Genomic DNA, 22,340 nt, shown 5'->3' with positions numbered 1-22,340 from the left:
GCGGTGCCGAAGCCACTCCTGCTCACAAGTCACCGTTACACCTGACCACCCTCACCCCTCATTCCACAGCGACTCGGGTCATCCTCCTGTGTACTGCAGCCAGGTCCTCTCACTTTCCTTTCTGGGATCCTGATAATAGGTCTACAAATGTAATGTGTTTTTTGTGACTTTTCCATTTCTTTGGACTTTTTTTTATGCTTTACCATCCATTTGGTTTCCGGTTGAGAACATGCGGCAAATGCATCAACACGGACACACAAAAAAAAATGTGAAAAATTCATGTTCATCTTTTTCATGTGGACCATTTGCTTGTGTCAGCAAAATGCACGTTGACGTTTTGTATGTTGACATTTTGTCACTGTGGACTGATTGCATGTCGACCTGTTGGTGTTGACTTATTGACTGTGGACCCACACACTGTCTATCCTATGAACCATTTCCTCCTCTCCCACAGAGTCCAATGGCAGGCATGGCCGTGGTATTAGACAATAAGCCTGAGCAGGCTTTCCTGCATTCCTGCCCTGCACATTTTGGCATTTGGCAGCATGAGGAGCTCTGCCCTGCGCTAGTAGGGCGAGGGGGTCCTGGGCAGGGCCAGATTAAGGGCCCCATGGGCCTGGAGCTGAATTATGAGAAGAGGAGGAGGTGAGGCCGATGTCATGTAGAACCCAAATACTATAAGCCCCGATGTCTCTGTAAATATTTAAATAGTACAAACATGGCCGAATTGTGTGTGGAAAATAGAAAATGCAATTTTAAAGCTTGATTGGTCATCATGCTGTCATGACGATGGGCCTATTTTTATGTGAAGGCCTGGCGTTACAGTTCCATCCACATTCCACCCCATAGATAATCTGGCCCTGGAAAACCGCTGAGCTGGCCCAGCTGCAACGGTCAAGTTACCGGTTACCCAATCGGCTCCCATCTCTGTCACCATAGCAATAACCATAATGAGGCACTGATTAAACGGTGACACTGAAGGCACGCTGGCCCAGCTGCAACGGTCAAGTTACCGGTTACCCAATCGGCTCCCATCTCTGTCACCATAGCAATAACCATAATGAGGCACTGATTAAACGGTGACACTGAAGGCGCAGTATCTCCATCTAGGCCCTGAGACGGCTTCTTGTCTGATCAGCGGCACCCTGATAACACGGCGCGTTCCTGGGCAGGGAGCCTCACGCGTTACACAAGGCACTAAGAGGATAATGATATAATATTAGTCTCTGCATGGCTGCTTATTTCCCAGGGTTTTTCTTAATAATAGCAAAACGTCTTCAGAAATGGGAACAATAAATATCTTTCCTCCCAACGTGGAGTCTGAGCTTAGAACCAGCGTCCGGCTCCAGAGAGAGAGAGAGATCCATTGTAATCCCCCGAAATATTATACCTGCTGGTCCCGGCTGAATGAATCTTTGCAATAAAATGAGAGGGGGAGTGGGAAGAAGCGATCGGCAGAGGTGGCGGACAGATAATGGATCTTCTGCAGGTGACTTATGGGAGAGATAGCCGCCGACCAAGTGCCTAATATTGGCTGGGGGAATAAGAGACCAGTTTCAGGCCTGAGGAAGGAAGCCAGGGAAAGAGACGTCACATTTACAAATCGGTTTATCAAGATGAATGCGCTCGTTTCAAAGTACGACCTGCATTATCGGAGACCAGCAACAATACATTTATATACAGAAGGGAGATGCAGGAGTATAATAGTATGGAAGATCTGGGAGAGTCAGTAGGCAATGAAGGACAATGGGGCAAGTCACCGGGGCTTATACCGAAGACAAGGACACTGAGCCAGATGTATCAAGCTTCAAAAGTGATAAAAAAGAGAATGGCAAACAGCCAGCCAATCAGCTCCTACTTGTCATGTCACAGATTGTGTTTAAAAAAGGAGCTGATTGGCTGGTTGTTTATCACTCTCCATTTTATCACTTTTGAAGTTTAATACGTGGTTTAGCAATACCCTGAGCACTTCAGGCCAGCAGGAGATTGGAGGAGGTGGAGTAGGGGTCTGTATTGAATCACACACACACACACCACTACGTGGCTGGATAACACGAACATTATTTCTCACCCATCATGTCCATGATACTCTGGTGATTGGATATAATGACACAGGGCCCATCCAGCTGAAAGTTCTCCAGACCCTTCACCTCAAACCGTAGCCCGAAAACATACTTCATGGTCCGCACAAAAACTCGAATAATCCTGAGGAGAAAAGAAAGGTCAGGGTATGGCAAACTCAGCTAATGACGGTAGGTTATAGCGGAATTCCCCCCCGCTTCATAATAATCACATCTATTAATGCCGGCAGCAACGGATAGGAGACGGAACAGTAATCTGCGTATAGACGAAAGTGGCCACTCGCATGAACAAGGCCAGCAAAAGCCGTATACCACAGTGTTACTATGGGGGTTATTCTGGCTCACTCTCAGAGGCAAATTCCTTCTCAAATGGACAAAACCATGTGCACTGCAGGTGGGGCAGATGTAACTTGTGCAGAGAGAATTAGATTTGGGTGAGGTTTTACTTCAAAGTGAGATCTATATTGCAGTGTAAAAATTAAGCAGCCAGTATTTACCCTGCACAGAAACAAAATAAACAAATCTAAATATCTCTGCACAGGTTACATCTGCCCCACCTGCAGTGCACATGGTTTTGTCCATTTGAAAAGGAATTTGCCTCTGAGAGTGAATCAGAATAAGGGCCTATATGAGGTGACCAAAAATGGTCCTTCTGTGCTCCCATTACTCCTATTACGTGCACATATATAAATACGTATATATTGTACGCACAGCGGTATACAGCTTACATCATTCAGGTCGTACTTGCTTCAGCTATAATTGAAGAAACAGTACAAAAAAAAAAAAATGGGACACCCAACTCCAGAGTGTCCGCAGTCAATCTGGTCTTCATAATACTATTCTGACCATACAAAAATGGCTGCCAACATCTATAACCCCGAATGCTACTACAATATGGCTGCTGCCTTATGATATACATATCACTGTATATGTACTATTCACAAGTGTATATAAGAATGTTATACGTCATAAGAGATAGAAAGAGAATGGGTTGCCATAAGGATACATCAGAAAGTATTTCCCTGTTATTATCTTGACATTATATCATGATTAGGGTATATATGTCTGCTAATATTCCTCTCACATACTGTACAGAATGGGCAGTGGCGTAACTATAAATTTTGCTCCCCCCTGCCAAAAAGTTTGTGGTGCACCCCCCCCCCCAGGCTCCTCTCCAGCGTGTTTTACCAGCGTGTGACGTTATAACATCACACGCATAACGGAGAAGCTGAGGCAGGATAAAGGAAGAGAGACTGCTGCTTCCCTTGGCTCTGACGTATCCCAGGCCACCCTAGCACGCCCATCCGCCCGCCCATCCTGTACACAGTAGCCAATAGCCAGCTCTGTGTACAGTCAATTGAATCAGTGAGGGGGGATTTGTCGTCTCTGCCATGGCCACACCCACGCTGCGGCTGACTCATCTCCGGTGCTCAGCCAGCTCCCCCAAGCGGCAGCAGGGGCTGCCTTACAGTAGTTACGCAACTGAGAATGGGGGTAATTCCATAAGTTTCTAAGGTTGACGAAATGAAGTAGCTCTCAGTGCGTGGGTAGAAATAAAATGAAGCCTATGATTTGAAGAACCGTCGTGTTTCGGTGAAGTAATCATTTGATTTATGGCGGCAATTACTTTAAAGGCAAAACCAACCAATCCCAGCAGATCCAGCAAATTGCAGCAATTACATTTGGCGCCATTTGTATCTGTGGTATCCCCGCACCACCAGGGCGATAACATCCACCTGACACAGAGCGAGGACTTAAAGACAAATAAAACGTTTCTATCACATGACCACGTTTGTATATATGTGTTTCTTGGTACCAGGCCCATTTTACACAACTACATTACAGTATGCAAGTTGTAAAGTATTACACCAGAGGGCATTGGTCGCCACCCTGGAATCTGTATATGAAGTACAATCACTGTGTTTACAAGACGGTAGCCTCTGCGTGCGTCACAAATGTGGAACTCGAACTTGTACTTTACAGGGACACCGTTTTGGACTATTAACAAAAATCCTTGTTTCTTATGTAATATTTTATCATAATCACCTCAGTGACATGTGACATTACTCAGGCGATGCAGGTGGGGCGGCCGGTAAACCACAAGTCCGTTATCTATCTGTAATATCCAAACAGATGCAACGTTGCATCAGCTCAGTGTCAGGAAAGAGAACCGCATTGCAGGTTCCTTCTCTCTGGTCTGTCATCGTCCGTGACATTTTAACTTAAAGCGACAATAAAGATATTATTCTCTAGAACTTTATTGTGCGCACCAGAGGTTGCGCTTATCTCTCCGGCTCAGCCTCTATCACTGTTCTGGTGAAATCAGGCGCCGGCCGCTGTCTCCACCTGTGCCCCCCGTCCTCCCCTGATCTTACACAAAGAACAAATGCCAAATCAACCCGCTATCCTCCTGCCCACTGCGTCAGTGTGCTACAAAAGCGGAAATCAGCGACATGCCGGACCCAGGTTTACAGAACATGGGCGGGATGTATTAACATACATCGCCGCCCTTCGCACGGCAGCCGCCGCGATGCTGCCGCATATGTACTAACATATGCGGCCAGCATCGGGTTGCGGTGACGGAGACCCCCGCGATACCTGTGATGTTGGCTGCGGGGGTCTCCGTCACCTCCCGGCGGCTGCCAGCGTCCCCCTGTGTCTCCTCCTCCCCCCTGAAGCCGGATGTCCTGCCGGCTGTCACACCAGGGGGAGGAAATGATCATCATCATCACAGGAGGACGGGAGGGGGTGGGCGCGCGTACGGCGGGAGGCGAAAGAAGCCCATAGGCTTCTATAGGGTATCGCCACCCAGAGGTGGCGATACCCTGCCTAGCGAAAACGCTGCGGACGTTTATTGATACATAGGAAAATGCCGTAAAACGGGGGTTTTACGGCATTTTCCCTTTAGTAAATCTCGCCCCATGTCAGGGGCTCAGAAAACCGAAATCTTACAAATACAACTATTTAAGTTTGGTTCCACCAATTGTTTTATCCTCAAACTTTCTATACTGTATGGGAAGCGGTTGAAAGGTCTACAGTATCTAAGTAGAAACATAGAATTTGATGGCAGATAAGAACCACTTGGCCCATCTAGTCTGCCCCTTTTTTAAACATGTTACCTCAAACCATATTTGATCCTTATTTTTTTGTAAGGATATCAATATGCTTATCCCAAGCATGTTTAAATTGTACTACTGTATTTGCGTCTACCACCTCTGATGGGAGGCTATTCAACTTATCTACTACTCTTTCTGTGAAGTAATTCTTCCTCACATTTCCCCTGAATCTTCCTCCCTCTAGTGTCAGTGCATGTCCTCGTGTTGTGCTGCTCCTCTTCCTGTGAAGAATGTCTCCCACCTGTACCTTGTTAAAACCCTTGATATATTTGAAAGTTTCTATCATGTCTCCCCTTTCCCATCTCTGCTCTAAAGTATACATATTAAGATCTTTTAGTCTTTCCTGGTACGTTTTGTGATGTAGGCCATGCACCATTTTAGTTGCTCTTCTTTGTACAGTCTCTAATGTATTTATATCCTTCTGGAGATATGGCCTCCAGAACTGAACACAATACTCTAGATGAGGTCGTACCAATGACCAATTCATTTATGACAATGAATAAGTACAGTCAATAGATTGACACCAAAATGTCGATATGCAATAGGTTGACACAAGTAAAATGTCGACATGACATTTTACAAAATCTCCCCGAAAACTCATGTCCATCTTTTCATGTGTTGGCCTTTTGCATGTGCCTACTTTGTGCACGTTGACCATTTATCCGCGTCGACTTATCACATGTGGACATTTTGGTGTCAACCTACTGACAGTCTACCTTTCAATCCACAGCCCGGATTGGCTCATAGACAATGTCTAGATCGACATCCAAAGGTAGATATGCACTAGCTCGACACTAATGTGGACCCAAGAAAAAAGGTCAACATGGCAATTGTCGACACATGGTCTACCATCCACGTGGACTATGATTGGGAACGGGAAAGTGGACAGAAGTTTGCTCGCCATGTGCTACATTAATTAGGGGTCCGCGAGCTCAGATTTCGACACAGACACTATAAAGACACATATTTCCATTTTCTTGTGCCAACCTTTTTTATGTCGACCTACTCACGGTCTACCTAAAAATTGTCTGTGAGCCCCAAGAACCCCTCTGATCACAGTACCGAGTCCTTGGTGTTAGCAGTCTGTGCAATTCCCTCTAGGAGAACCATGCGCGGGGCTGCTACAGTGATCTGCAAAAGACCTGGAACATTAATTGTCAACCAAATAATTTCCTTCATGCTGTGCAAATTTGCAGACACTTGGCAGAAGGATGTTTGCCCAATTACTTTCAGTAAATGACCATTAAATATTTCATCCTTTCTTTCCCCTTGGAACTGTGATGTGTCGTCTAGATGAAGTTCTTCCTTTGTGGAGTAATTTGTCATATGAGAGGAAATACTTCTCTACCCCCTAGGGGCTGTGCGAGGTCTCCGCAGAATATTTACTGATCCAGCGGCGGCTTACGCGTATGGTTACTGAGCGGAACAGTCACTTAATAAATAAAATACTCTCATTAAACCCCATTATAAACACAGATACATTGTATGCTGTAAAAAAAAAAAAAAAGGTACTTGTTTCCTAGAACGGCGCCCATCGCATGCCATTATAATGGCATGCGATGCGACCGATGCGATTTTACATAGAAATGCATGGTAAAATGTAAATCGCGTCGGTCGCATCGCATGCGGCCACAAAATCGCATGCGATGCGACCGACGCGATTACCGATTTTACATAGGGAACAATGTTAAATGGCCCACAGACCCCAAATAGCCACCCTGAAGTGTGAAATGGCCACCCCAATTGTTAACGCCACCCCACGATCAACGTCAACCCGAAGCGTGGCGAGCCAGCGAGGGGCAGCGGTACGTGTCCTCCGACCTTTTCATACCCCCACTATCTACGTCGGCGTGGAGTTGAGAATAGAAAGTGCCCTCGAGCCCGAGTTGTGGCGAGCGCAGCGAGCCCCGCGAGGGGACGCGGATACCTGTGAAGCCCGCGAGGGGACGCGTATAGCTGTGAAGGTATCCGCATCCGCTCGCCACACTTTCTATTCTCAACTCCACGCCGACGTGGATAGTGGGGGTATGAAAAGGTCGGAGGACGCGTACCGCCGCCGCGCTTCGGGTTGACGTTGATCGTGGGGTGGCGTTAACAACTGGGAGGGCAATTTCACACTTCAGGGGGGCTATTTGGGGTCTGTGGGCCATTTAACATTGTTCCCTATGTGAAATCAGGTCAATTGGGCCATTTAACATTGTTCCCTATGTAAAATCGCGGTAAGCGCGTCGGTCCATCGCATGCGATTTTTTGGCCACATGCGATGCAACCGACGCAATTTTTTTCCTTGCGATGCCTAAGATCAATATCGTGGGCGCCGTTCTAGGAAACAAGTACCAAAAAAAATTATATATATATATATATATAATTTAAAACGCCAATAGGTAAATGTACAGAGCAAATAAAGCCAAAAAGTTCATTTATGTATATTATCCACCATACAATCTATCACTGCACTATAGAAGGCTGCCATTTTGGGAGGAGCTTCTCTACCTGAGCAGGCAGATTCTGACTAGCACCTCCCATCAGAGGTGGTAGAGGCTAAGACAGTAGAACAATTTAAACATGCTTGGGATAGGCATATGAATATCCTTACAAAGAAATAAGGATTAAAAAGGGTTGAGTTTACCTGAAGGGTAAAAAAAGGGGCAGACTAGATGGGCAGTGGTGCAAGTAGAATTTTTTTCTTGGTGGTACTGATAGCCTCCACCAAAAATGGGCATGGTCATGTGTCATCAGGGGGCGTGGTCACACAAAGCTAGAGGAGTGACTAAATGACAATAGAGGCGTGGACACAGGAGACAGGGAATGAGAAACTGGGAATGACTGGGGGTGGGTTGGCTCTTGCTTGGGGGAGAGCCAGGCAGCTTGTGCTTACAATAGTGGAGCCTGCTCTTCATGCTGTCGGCGCTGCTGATGCCTGTCAGTGTGACAGGCTAAATCAGCAGTAGCCGGTAGCTGCATACAGCACCAATCATAACGCTGGGTGGGGGGGCTGTGGATGCATTATATTTAGACTTAAAATGAAAATAGAAATGACAGTGGATCAGGGGTAAGTGGTACTGCGTACCTGCAACATATTTCTTACAGGTACTCCGTACCACGCCGTACCCCCTTACTTGCAACACTGTAGATGGGCCAAATGGTTCTTATCTGCCGTCAAATTCTATGTAACTTTGTAGACTTGCTATGGATTAAAACACAAAGGTGGAGACAGTGGTGTTAGAGCAGCTCAAATGACTGCAGTCTCAGCTTAGTGATTGTTTTACATCATATCTCTTTAGGACATGGAGTAATTTGTATAATTGCTGTGCAGACATGTGGATGGAAATACAAAAGGTGGGGCATTGATTTTACAGCAGCTCAAGTGACTGCAGTCTCAGCTTAATGACCTTTTTTCATCATATTACATCAGAACATGGAGTGTGCAAATGTGTATAATTGCTGTGCAGAAATGTTGATTGAAATACACAAGGTGGGGGAACAGCATTGTTACAGCAGCTCAAGTGACTGCAGTCTCAGCTTAGTGACCTTTTTGCAACATATCCCATCAGGATATGGAGTGTGCAAATTAATATACTTGCTGTGCAGAAATGTTGATTGAAGTGTTCCTTCTAGGAACCAAACGGGGCAGGACGCTGGAGGGGCGGACCAGGCACGGCGACGGCACATATGGGGGCGTGCCTGGGCCGCCGCGTCACAAATGGGGGAGTGCCCGGGCCAGCGCGTCACAAATGGGGGCGTGCCCGGACCGCCGCGTCACTGAAGGAGGCGTGACCGGGCCGCCGGGTCACCGAAGGGGGCTACGTCCCCGAGCTGCCGGGAAAGCGCCGTGCACCGCAATCTATGGCGGCGCTGGGCTTCACCGGTGCACTCCGGCAGGACAGGCAGCAGGCTGTTTTAGCGGGGCACTGCTAGAGGGGCAGGGTGCATTTTGCCCTTTAAAAATCGGGCTAAAACAGCCTAGCGGGAACACTAGAAATACAAAAGGGCTGTGATGTTACAGCAGCTCAAATTACTGCAGTCACAGTTTAGTGACTTTTTGCATCATATTACATCAGAACATGGAGTGTGCAAATGTGTATAATTGCTGTGCAGAAATATGGATGGAAATACAAAAGGTGGGGGAACAGTGATGTTACAGCAGCTCAAGTGACTGCAGTCTCAGCTTGGTGACCTTTTTGTAACAGATCCCATCAGAACATGGAGTGTGCAAATGTGTAAACTTGATGTGCCGAAAAATGGATTGAAATACACAAGGTGGGGGACAGTGATTTTACAGCAGCTCAAGTGACTGCAGTCTCAGCTTAGTGACATTTTTGCAACATATCCCATCAGGACATGGAGTGTGCAAATTTGTAAACTTGCTGTGCAGAAATGTGGATAGAAATACAAAATGTGGGGGACAGTGATGTTACAGCAGCTCAAATGACTGCAGCCTCAGCTTAGTGACCTTTTTTGCATCATACCCCATCAGGACATACTTTCCTTTAGAGCGTCAGTGGAATTCAAGGGTAACACTGAACGTTATATTTAGCTCCCTGATTCATATCTGAATATTTAGGGTTTTTGTTTCAGCTTCAGTGGTTTTTAAGCTTATGAAACTTGTGCTGCAGTGGATGATTCAGTATCCGTCTGTAACCACGTTCAGAAAAGGTGTTTAGGGTCCGTGTCATAAGACCAATGCAACGTTTGTTGCATGCAAACAAGAGGCTGTGCACCTTCATTTAACTTTTAATATATTGCCCAAGATCTGCCCTAAAGCAAATTCTCAGAGAAAATTTTATTTGTAAAATGTGCACAAATATTCCTGCGGCTTGAGCGCCTCAGCCCCAGCAACAATGACATGGTATCTCATCGTTCATACTGATAGAATTTACAGTACACAGAGATACGGGCATCACTTGTGTATGATAAACAGGTATTACTATTTATATAGTCATATTAATATAGTGATATCAAGAAGAATCTCACAGAATGCCTCTACATGTCTGCCCCACCCTTAGGACCTGTTCATCCAGGGATATCTCCATAGTACTGCCATCACTAGGCAGAGTTACAGGAGACAGAGGTATATCAGGGGTAATCACACAGTACCGCCACCACAAGCAGAGTTACAGGAGACAGAGGTATATCAGGGGTAAATCACACAGTACCGCCACCATTAGGCAGAGTTACAGGAGACAGAGGTATATCAGGGGTAAATCGCACAGTACCGCCACCATTAGGCAGAGTTACAGGAGACAGAGGTATATCAGGGGTAAATCGCACAGTACCGCCACCATTAGGCAGAGTTACAGGAGACAGAGGTATATCAGGGGTAAATCGCACAGTACCGCCACCACAAGCAGAGTTACAGGAGACAGAGGTATATCAGGGGTAAATCGCACAGTACCGCCACCACTAGGCAGAGTTACAGGAGACAGAGGTATATCAGGGGTAAATCACACAGTACAGCCGCCACTAGGCAGAGTTAAAGGAGACAGAGGTATATCAGGGGTAAATCGCACAGTACCGACACCACTAGGCAGAGTTACAGGAGACAGAGGTATACCAGGGGTAAATCACACAGTACTGCCGCCACTAGGCAGAGTTACAGGAGACAGAGGTATATCAGGGGTAATCACACAGTACCGCCGCCACTAGGCAGAGTTACAGGAGACAGAGGTATATCAGGGGTAAATCACACAGTACCGCCACCACTAGGCAGAGTTACAGGAGACAGAGGTATATCAGGGATAATCACACAGTACCGCCACCATTAGGCAGAGTTACAGGAGACAGAGGTATATCAGGGATAATCACACAGTACCGCCGCCACTAGGCAGAGTTACAGGAGACAGAGGTATGTCAGGGATAATCACACAGTACCGCCGCCACTAGGCAGAGTTACAGGAGACAGAGGTATGTCAGGGATAATCACACAGTACTGCCGCCACTAGGCAGAGTTACAGGAGACAGAGGTATGTCAGGGATAATCACACAGTACTGCCGCCACTAGGCAGAGTTACAGGAGACAGAGGTATATCAGGGATAATCACACAGTACTGCTGCCACTAGGCAGAGTTACAGGAGACAGAGGTATATCAGGGGTAATCACACAGTACCGCCGCCACTAGGCAGAGTTACAGGAGACAGAGGTATATCAGGGGTAATCACACAGTACCGCCGCCACTAGGCAGAGTTACAGGAGACAGAGGTATATCAGGGGTAATCACACAGTACCGCCGCCACTAGGCAGAGTTACAGGAGACAGAGGTATATCAGGGATAATCACACAGTACCGCCACCACTAGGCAGAGTTACAGGAGACAGAGGTATATCAGGGGTAAATCACACAGTACTGCCACCACTAGGCAGAGTTACAGGAGACAGTGGTATATCAGGGGTAATCACACAGTACCGCCACCACTAGGCAGAGTTACAGGAGACAGTGGTATATCAGGGGTAAATCACACCGTACTGCCACCACTAGGTAGAGTTACAGGAGACGGACATATATCAGGAATAAATCACACAGCACTGCCGCCACTAGGCAGAGTTACAGGAGACAGAGGTATATCAGGGGTGAATCACACAGTACCGCCACCACTAGGTAGAGATACAGGAGACAGAGGTATATCAGGGATAATCACACAGTACCGCCACCACTAGGCAGAGTTACAGGAGACAGTGGTATATCAGGGGTAAATCACACAGTACCGCCACCATTAGGCAGAGTTACAGGAGACAGAGGTATATCAGGGGTAAATCACACAGTACTGCCACCACTAGGCAGAGTTACAGGAGACAGTGGTATATCAGGGGTAATCACATAGTACCGCCACCATTAGGCAGAGTTACAGGAGACAGCGGTATATCAGGGGTGAATCACACAGTACCGCCACCACTAGGTAGAGATACAGGAGACAGAGGTATATCAGGGATAATCACACAGTACCGCCACCACTAGGCAGAGTTACAGGAGACAGTGGTATATCAGGGGTAAATCACACAGTACCGCCACCACTAGGCAGAGTTACAGGAGACAGTGGTATATCAGGGGTAAATCACACAGTACTGACACCACTAGGCAGAGTTACAGGAGACGGACATATATCAGGAATAAATCACACAGCACTGCCGCCACTAGGCAGAGTTACAGGAGACAGCGGTATATCAGGGGTAAATCACACAGTACCGCAACCACTAGGCAGAGTTACAGGAGACAGCGGTATATCAGGGGTAAATCACACAGTACCGCCACCACTAGGCAGAGTTACAGGAGACAGCGGTATATCATGGATAATCACACAGTACCGCCACCACTAGGCAGAGTTACAGGAGAAAGCGGTATATCAGGGGTAAATCACACAGTACCGCCACCACTAGGCAGAGTTACAGGAGACAGCGGTATATCAGGGGTAAATCACACAGTACCGCCATGATTAGGCAGAGTTACAGGAGACAGAGGTATATCAGGGGTAAATCACACAGTACCGCCATGATTAGGCAGAGTTACAGGAGACAGAGTTATATCAGGGGTAAATCACACAGTACTGCCACCACTAGGCAGAGTTACAGGAGACAGAGGTATATCAGGGGTAACCACACAGCACCGCCGCCACTAGATGCTGTCCTCTCTTGTGCTGATGGCACTTCTATATATTATTATATTGTGTGTAAATAGATAACTCAACTATGGCATAAGGACGGGCACGGACATGCTATTGCCAGTGAGCCAAACAGAAAACTGTTCTGGTAATAGATGTAACAGACGTGATTAACACAAGGGAAAGTACTTGTTAAAATGAAATCTCCATGTACTAATTATCTTTTCATACAAGTGATGGGGATAAATGGGGATATTACTCTGACACATCAGTCCTGCAGTCGGTGCGTCTGAGGGATGGGCGCAGCCATGCTGACGTCTTCTAGAGTGGGTGGTACTGGGATGAATACGGAGACAGATGTGCTCTGCTCAGTGGCAAACTTGCAAGGGGGAAAATCTACAATATGACCGCTCCAGCCATTAATGACATTCTGTGGCATGGAAAGCGGTGGTGGTGTTGGTGGAATGGATATGGCAGCTACACCACCATATGCCGCCGTCTAGTTCAACTTCTCTTACTTGCCAGTTAACATTGCAGGTCCACAGGTGTATTCATTCCTCACCGACAAATCAGATCCACAGGTGGAAGTAACATGAATTGAATCAGTGAAGATCAACAGGATTGTGCGTGATCGGCAATCAACCTCCGATCTAGCCAACTGGCCCAATTAGTGTCGAGTTTGATACAGAAAGTTTGGGTCGTCTGGTAATAACATTAAACATATGGATCTGCATATTGGCTAGAGTGAATCCGGGCCAAAATTTCTGGGTAATTTCCAATAATATGGGCTAAAAATGATGGCATTTGGGCACAAAAATAACCCATTAATCCTTTGATTGATCCACATAAGTGACCACCAAGAACATACATAAGTCTAGATGCCCTGTGCTGAACAGATTGATAAGGATCGGCAGAAGTTGAGGTGCAACGTTTCTAGGGAAGATGTCATTACTAAGTCCGGCTATCAGCGATCGTTAATACCAGCAAGATCAGTTGAACCCTTGTACCCATACATTGTTATCTGCTGATAAGCTTCCCATGGCTTTACAACAATAACACAGCAATCCCATTAATCATAAAGCACCAGGGAAGGTTACAAGAAGCAAACTGATCATTACAATGGCGGCTTTATTTGTTTCTTCAGGCTGCTGCTAACAAAAATAACAATAATAATTGATAGTCCTGTAGATTTTAACATTGTTATGGGAATACCATGGCAACCATAGTTACATGGCAAATTATGTAGTGAACAGAGAGGCTTTAGGTACTTCTCTGAGCTCTTTTCCCCCCACTGTGCCCAGGGAAAAATAGACAGCTCAGGGAAGAAAGAGACAGAGGGTCTCTATGAAAAACCATCTGTAATGCAAAAATTATCAAATGCCAGCAGCTGTTGAGAGCCAGCTCTTACATTTCAGAAGCAAATTCCTTCTCAAATGGACAAAACCATGTGCATTGCAGGTGGGGCAGATATAACATGTGCAGAGAGTGTTAGATTTGGGTGGGGGTTTTCTGCAAAGTGAGATCTATATTGCAGTGTAAAAATAAAGCAGTCAGTATTTTCCCTGCACAGAAACTAAATAACTCACCCAAATCTAATTCTATCTGCACCTGTTACATCTGCCCCCCTGCAGTGCACATGGTTTTGTCCATCTGAGAAGAAATTTGCCTCTAAGAATGAACTAGAATAAGGCCCATAATGACTAATGTATAATAAAGCATAGAAATGGGCCGATAGGAAGTAAAGCTGGAAGGAACTGGGGCCATGGGCAAATTGCTGAGTCAGACAATTAAAGCAAGTGTACTACTGGCTCCCATGTTTTTATTGCAAATTTCTGCATCAACCCTTCCTCACTAATACCTTCCAACATTGGAAGGGTTGGACTCCATAAGGGGACACGGCTGCAGCCAGGGAACACACCTCCTGCACCAGGGTACAAAGTTCCCAACCTGCTGCGAGAGGGAACACACCTGCACCAGGGTACAAAGCTCCCAACCTGCTGCGCCAAGGAACACACCTCCTGCACCAGGGTACAAAGTTCCCAACCTGCTGCGAGAGGGAACACACCTGCACCAGGGTACAAAGCTCCCAACCTGCTGCGACAGGGAACACACCTCCTGCACCAGGGTACAAAGTTCCCAACCTGCTGCGAGAGGGAACACACCTCCTGCACCAGGGTACAAAGTTCCCAACCTGCTGCGAGAGGGAACACACCTCCTGCACCAGGGTACAAAGCTCCCAACCTGCTGCGCCAGGGAACACACCTCCTGCACCAGGGTACAAAGCTCCCAACCTGCTACGCCAGGGAACACACCTCCTGCACCAGGGTACAAAGCTCACAACCTGCTGTGCCAGGGAACACACCTCCTGCACCAGGGTACAAAGTTCCCAACCTGCTGCGAGAGGGAACACACCTCCTGCACCAGGGTACAAAGTTCCCAACCTGCTGTGCCAGGGAACACACCTCCTGCACCAGGGTACAAAGCTCCCAACCTGCTGTGCCAGGGAACACACCTCCTGCACCAGGGTACAAAGCTCCCAACCTGCTGCGCCAGGGAACACACCTCCTGCACCAGGGTACAAAGCTCCCAACCTGCTGCGACAGGGAACACACCTCCTGCACCAGGGTACAAAGCTCACAACCTGCTGCGCCAGGGAACACACCTCCTGCACCAGGGTACAAAGCTCCCAACCTGCTGTGCCAGGGAACACACCTCCTGCACCAGGGTACAAAGCTCCCAACCTGCTGCGCCAGGGAACACACCTCCTGCACCAGGGTTCAAAGCTCCCAACCTGCTGCGCCAGGGAACACACCTCCTGCACCAGGGTACAAAGCTCCCAACCTGCTGCGCCAGGGAACACACCTCCTGCACCAGGGTACAAAGCTCCCAACCTGCTGCGCCAGGGAACACACCTCCTGCACCAGGGTACAAAGCTCCCAACCTGCTGCGCCAGGGAACACACCTCCTGCAACAGGGTACAAAGCTCGCAACCACCCTCCCCAGGGAACACACCTCCAAACCTCATGCATCAGAGAACACACCTCCCAACCTCCCGCCGTACCAGTCTCCCAACCTCCCGCACCAGGGATTACACCTCCCAACCTCCTGAAATTCAGGAGTAATGGGCCAATCATGAGACAGTGTGACATGATCCAACAGCCCCTCCCCCCTCCAGCACTTCCCACTTCTTTATAACCGGACAAGATAAAACTTATTAAAAAAATAAAAAATAAAATGTATCGGGAGTAAAAGGCTATAATGCACATTAATATGATGTAGTGTCTGCAGAGAGGGGAGAATGGTGCAGTCAGCACAATGCTGGGTAATAGGAATATTTGTAGAAATTATAAAGTGCTTTAGAATGAAACTACTCGGAGTACAGCGCTGATTAATATTCCCACGCCGTGCGTGCTCACCACCCGCTGGGTTATTCCTGGAAGGTCAACCTTGTGTTCTGCAACTATTTCTGCTGCGCCTTCGTCTCACTTCCAGGTACTTTTCACATTTAACCCTTTGAGTACAGAGGAAATTTGTCAAAATAGGTGTGAAAGTTACCAAGCAAACCAGGGTCTTTGAGTGCCAACGCTGATTTGAGAGATCCTCAAAATATCCGTTACAAATGCCATGGCGATACAACTCCAGGTCTCCGCGTAAACACAGGCCCAGCATCATGATTAGCTGGCCATAAAACACAAGTATTAAAACAGTCGTTTCCCCAAAAAATGCGCCAGTTTTTCTACTTTCATATATGTATGGTGACAGTGGGGCTGATAATAAACACACCCTTGCAGCACTCGCCACACCCATGGACTTCTGGCTTTTTGGTTGCCCGTCGTGGACCATCGATGTGGGAGAACCAGATGGCACAGCAAAACCGATGTTTTGCGTTTGTTTTCTTCAAAGTGCTAGGACACGGAGCACAGCTCCAGCCCCGTCCCCCTAACAACCGTGAAGCCCCGCCCCAACATTCTGATTGTCCCATGGGCCAGCCAGTCAAAGAAATGAAATGACCACTGATAGGTAAAACTATTGATGGTCATCCATCACAGTTTATTACTATCAATGGCCGGTTCCAGTATCACCATCGATGGAAACCGATGGCCATTCCTAATCACTGCTACTGAAGTGCAGCCAATATAAGGGGGGTGGTAGAGGGCTGGCGCTGCAGTGTTCTGGCTGTGGCGTATAATAATAGTCACTACTAGGCTAGATCTGGTCGTCTGGGCTATTTTAAGAAGACAAAATAACTATTTTAAGCCTTTTGCTGAAAGCCGAATTAATGGGACCACCAACCAGCTCCGACAAGCAGAACGCAGCTTCTATTTTTAAAGGAAGGAGCGACATTTAAATTGCTGACACGCGTCGTCATCCCCAGTCCGCAGACACCGGTGCTCGCCAGCACCAGGCTCGCTCTCCGTGAGAATTCTGCAAAATCGTCCGTTCCTTTAAATAAATATCTAAAAACAATCCAGTGACTGTTCTCTCATCCGCCACCTAATGTCACTGACAATGGAGCCTCCACGCCTGTTCCAGCAGCAGAGAATTTATGGCTGCATAACAGGATCCACAAGCCTTTACGGCGGGAGAAATGCGCGAGGCAGAATAACAGAACTTTCACTTTTGATCACAGAATTAAGTCAGGCGGGGACTACACCCTAGTAAGAATGTTCCAACACAGAAGCTGCTGTAATCCTTGCCGTCTCTAAGAGACCGACGGTGGTTGTATCAGGTCACCCAGGCCCCAGATCAGACTGTCCACGCACCACGAGATGTAGGGCACACGGATGAGACACCTGCAACGTGTCATAACAAAGGGGCAACCGGTAATCTCTTGCCGGAATCTCAGATTAGAGCAAACTCTAATTAAACGTAATCTGGTTAAGGACAAAGAAAAGAAAATCTGTTGGTTACTATTGTTAGGCGCAGTCTGGGGCTTATTCGCCACGTATTTAAAACCAAGGGGTTTTAGGGACACGGGAATTGTGTCTTATACATCGGTTCCTGATCGATAGTAATAGCATTCAGCCCACACTATACGTCCAACACATTCTATATGGACAGTCCCTTAAAGTGGTCTCACTATCACCGGCGGGTAAAGGTAAAAGCGATACGGACATGCGTGGGCATCGCTGGTCCCCGCTGTTGGGGGTATGTAGTAATAATCATCACCCTACTACATTCTGGAGGAGCGCATATATCCAGCAAAATGTTTCTTCAGCAATTCTTAAAATAGACCCCCATTGCTGGAAAGTGTCTCAGCAGCACTTGTGTAGTTACAGAATAGGGTTTCAGTACAGGCCGATACAATCACTGGAGCCTCCCAACCCATACCATTCTAATTCCCATAAGTTAGTCAGCTCTCAAGGGGGGGAGGGGGAGGGGGTGTCATGGGCCTGTAGATACTGTATATTCCCTAGCACATGCACACACAGACATTCTAGGGTTAATTTTGTTGGGAGCCAATTAGCCTACCAGTATATTTTTTGGACTGTGGGAAGAAACCAGAGTACCCGGAGTAAACCCACGCAAGTACAGGGAGAATATACAAACTCTGCACAGTTAGGGCCGTGGTAGGAATCAAACCCATGACCTCAGCGCTGTGAGGTAGTAATGCTAACCATTACACCGTCCGTACTGCCCTTAGTGTACACTATGGGGGTTATTCTAGTTCACTCTTTCTGACAAAATCCTTCTTAGATGGACAAAACCATGTGCACTGCAGGGGGGGGGGGATGTAACTTGTGCAGAGAGAATTAGATTTAGGTGAGTTATTTTGTTTCTGTGCAGGGTAAATGCTGGCTGCTTTATTTTTACACTGCAATATAGATCTCACGTTAAAGTAAAACTCCACCCAAATCTAATTCTCTCTGCACAGGTTACATCTGCCCCCCTGCAGTGCACATGGTTTTGTCCATCTAAGAAGGATTTTGTCAGAAAGAGTGAACTAGAATAAGGCCCTATGTCACAGTGTCTGAGAATTAAGCTGGCTCCTGCTTTCGTGCTCCTCAACCGTAGACATTATGTTCTACTCATTGAGTTCTGTGCACTTAATTATCTGCATGCCATGGTCTACATTACAGTATCACCAGTCCCCATGTGGCTCAACGATTAGCATGAACTGTCCCTGAGGGCCAACAGAGAGATGACAGGTGGTGGCATCACAGCTTCAGCCGACCTGCCACCAATTGGTTCGGTGACCAGTCCCTGCGGGGCCAAGGTGTGAGAAAAAAGTGCCTCGGCAATGCATGCAGAGTGATCTGATGCCTTAACTGTCAGCTGTCACGCCACCCTGCGCACATTCTGCCCGCTGCCTTCATAGCATAATGACGTATTAGCACCACTGGAAAAAACAGATCAAGCATCACTGATAACGGTCACATGACATCCTCACGGACTGACAGAACAGCGCCACCCACTGGTCAATTTATCACAAAGTTGGCTACCACATATATAGCAAAAGACACCATAAAAATGGCGGCACGTGTTTGATACTTTCCTGCGACCGGTGAGAGGACAAGAAAAGAACATAAAAAGCAGCAATAACAGAAGGCTTACTTCATATTGTCCACCGTCCTCCCTCCATTCTTCCACAGGCACACGGGCACTGCCAGCGCAGACAGGATAAGGCACAACACACAGTAGGAGAAGATTTTAAAATGGAACTTGAAGGTGCTGCTAATTTCCATCAGGATGAGAGGGGCGAGAATTATCATGGCGCTCCAGAAGAGCCACATGAGGTCCATTTTGGAAGCTGGGTCACCAAAAGGAATGAAGGTGGCCTAAAAAAAAAAAAAAAAACCAACACTGCACATCCATTTTTTATAAAAAAAATTAAATACCACCCTCTGAAGTCCCACGACACTGCCTGCAGCGTTGCTAAATCCTTGGAAACATGTCCGCCTCGCCATTTTTCCGGAGATCTGCGTATACGCAGTAGGGTGGTACTACAGTGCGGCGCTGGTGCCGGCAGAGAGGGGGCGGCCCTGGATAGTATTATAATCTTAATATACTGGGATGCTTATGAATTACACAGGTTCTGTGACTGATTATTTATTAAGTTTCATTTATAGTGCAGCATATTCCGTTGCGCTTTACAAAAGGCTGATTGATTTCAAGCCTGAATTTATCCTGGTTGTAATCACAACAGAACCTGTCTAATACCCCTTTTATACCCAAATCCCGGATCCGACCCAGCATTTGGAACATGGATCCAAGCCAGGTCGGATCCGGGATTTGCACCGTTTACATTGCGGTGCAAACGGAGGCGGTGCTTGGAGATGACATCATCTCCAAGTGCCATCGATCACCCTGCTGGGACCACCGCTCGTCACGCTGGGGGGAAAGCACAGCACCAAGGTAAGCTGCTGGGCTGCCCCCAGCCCCAGCGTACCCGTTTACACTGCCCTCTACCCAGGTCCTGCCCATGTAAAGGGATACGTGTTAATCCCATTTACACCGCCGCTGACCCGGGTCTACAAGGGAAAAAAACATAGGTTTTTGCGGCAGTGTAAAAGGGGTAATTAATAAGCATCCCGGTTTAAAGGGATAGTACGGTAAATCTATTGGGATTAAGTAACAATCTGAACTGGACCGCACCAGCTCCAGGGCCGGCGCCACCACTAGGCAGCTCTAGGCATTTGCCTAGGGCGCCGGCACCTGGAGGGCGGCAGTTCGCCCCTCACCTGACCCCCATGTGCATATAGATGGCCGGGGTGTCTGTGCCGCGGGGGTACCTGCAGCGCTGTCCTGTGTATAAAGCTGCTGCTGTCGGCGGCGGTGGGATCCCTGGAGTGTCCGTGCCGCGGGGGTACCTGCGGCGCTGTCCTGTGTACAAAGCTGCTGCTGTCGGCGGCGGCGGGGTCCCTGGAGTGAATAGAGAATAACTAGCGCTATGCGGCGGCGCGAGAAGCGCTTCTGATTTTAAAAACACTTGCCGCACGCTGATTGGCTGAGATTCAGCCAATCAGCGTGCGGCAAGTGTTTTCAAAATCAGAAGCGCTTCCCGCGCCGACGCATAACGCTAGTTATTCTCTATTCACTCCAGGGACCCCGCCGCCGACAGCAGCAGCTTTATACACAGGACAGCGCCGCAGGTACCCCCACGGCACGGACACTCCAGGGATCCCGCCGCCGCCGCCACCAGCAGCAGCTTTATCACAGTGACAGCGCCGCAGGACACCCCTGCCCACTCCAGCACTGCAGGGACAGGCAATACAGGTACCACCCCCAGGCATCGGGGCGACCCCACCCCGACTCGCCTGGGGCGCTCCGGTGCCTTGCACCGGCCCTGACCAGCTCCATTCATAAAACTCTGCATTCTGGAGCTTGTAATGTCCCGTATAGAAGGTGCCTGTTTGGGAGGTTTTTCTGTCCTCGTCTCTCTGGTAACAGGCATCACAGACACCTCTACCGAACCTGACAACCCTGGAAACGCACCCACCGGACTGGACTCTACAAGCTCTGGAATGGCAGAGTTTGATGAATGGAGCCTGTCCAGTTTGGTGGTCCGGTTCTGGTTTTTACCTTCCCACCGTCTATCAACACAGGCATACAATACTATACCATTATATGTAAACCAGGGCTATTTTTGTGCAGGCTCCAGCAGGAACTGAGGCCCTTATTCTAGTTCACTCTTTCAGACAAAATATTTCTTAGATGGACAAAACCATGTGCACTGCAGGTGAGGCAGGTGTTACTTGTGCAGAGATAATTAGATTTGGGTGGGGTTTTACACCTGCCCCTCACCTGCAGTGCACATGGTTTTGTCCATCTAAGAATTATATTGTCAGAAACAGTGAAGGGCCTCAGTTCCTGCTGGAGCCTGCACAAAAATAGCCCTGATGTAAACCATATATACACACACAAATACACATATAGCAGAGTAGTCGAGAATACAGACAATATTAGGTTAATAGAAGAGATATGAGTAATGCAGACAGAAGTGCAGGTTGCACAGTGGTGAGTACATCACTTCTGTGAGTAGTTGAGTAACAGGTGAGCCAGCATAGGGGGAGCCTGGAGCAGTAATATACACAATGCAGATGAGTCAGGTAAAGGTGCAGGCACTGTATGCAGGTAGGGTGAGATCTGGGGGCTGGATGTGGGAAGCAGCTGCTGCTGGTAAATCAGGGTACAGAGGACACAGACAGGAACATGAGGGGGAGTCACACAGACAGGGGCAGAGCAGGGAAGCATGGGCAGGCAGGTGGCACAGCAATATCACCCTCTCCTCACTGGCACCTGCAGGACGAAGCTCAGGCTGTGCTGGGGTCCTGGCACACAGCAGGGGGGCACCAGCTGCCCCGCGCAGGGGACTCTCTTCTTCCGCTTCTTCTTGCAAAACAATAAATAAAAAGTCTTAAAAAACAAACTGTGATCACGGAAGAGCAACGAGGAGGAGTGGGAGGAGAGGGGCAGTCTAATGAGACGGGGAGGGGGCAGTCTAATGAGACCGGGAGGGGCAGGCAGGAGGAGAGGGCAGAGGCAAGGAGGGGGAGGAGGACTCAACAGAGGGCAGAGGCATGGAGTCGTGACAGAGGGCAGTGCTTCTG

At 47.9% G+C, this 22,340-nt stretch overlaps 1 protein-coding gene across 2 annotated transcripts in view; it reads right to left on the bottom strand.

Annotated features, from left to right (window-relative positions):
* AGPAT2 (1-acylglycerol-3-phosphate O-acyltransferase 2) overlaps positions 1–22,340 on the bottom strand; it is a 31,747-nt gene extending 9,407 nt beyond the window's left edge. Inside the window, exons 1-3 of one of the 2 annotated variants that reach the window (XM_083158603.1) lie at positions 22,024–22,340; positions 19,345–19,568; positions 2,072–2,205 (exon numbers count right to left, since the gene is read on the bottom strand). In XM_083158603.1, the coding sequence (XP_083014729.1) occupies positions 2,072–2,205; positions 19,345–19,532 (322 nt within the window). In that variant the 5' untranslated portion in view covers positions 19,533–19,568; positions 22,024–22,340. The remainder of the gene's footprint in view (positions 1–2,071; positions 2,206–19,344; positions 19,569–22,023) is intronic. The other variant, XM_083158602.1, reaches the window with a different exon arrangement.

The sequence above is a fragment of the Crinia signifera genome, chromosome 9 (assembly GCF_055691185.1).
Source record: "Crinia signifera chromosome 9, ASM5569118v1, whole genome shotgun sequence".
Classification (NCBI taxonomy): Eukaryota; Metazoa; Chordata; class Amphibia; order Anura; family Myobatrachidae; genus Crinia; species Crinia signifera.
Note: the sequence above shows the minus strand (reverse complement) of the source record. Positions and strands in the feature narration are given on the sequence as shown.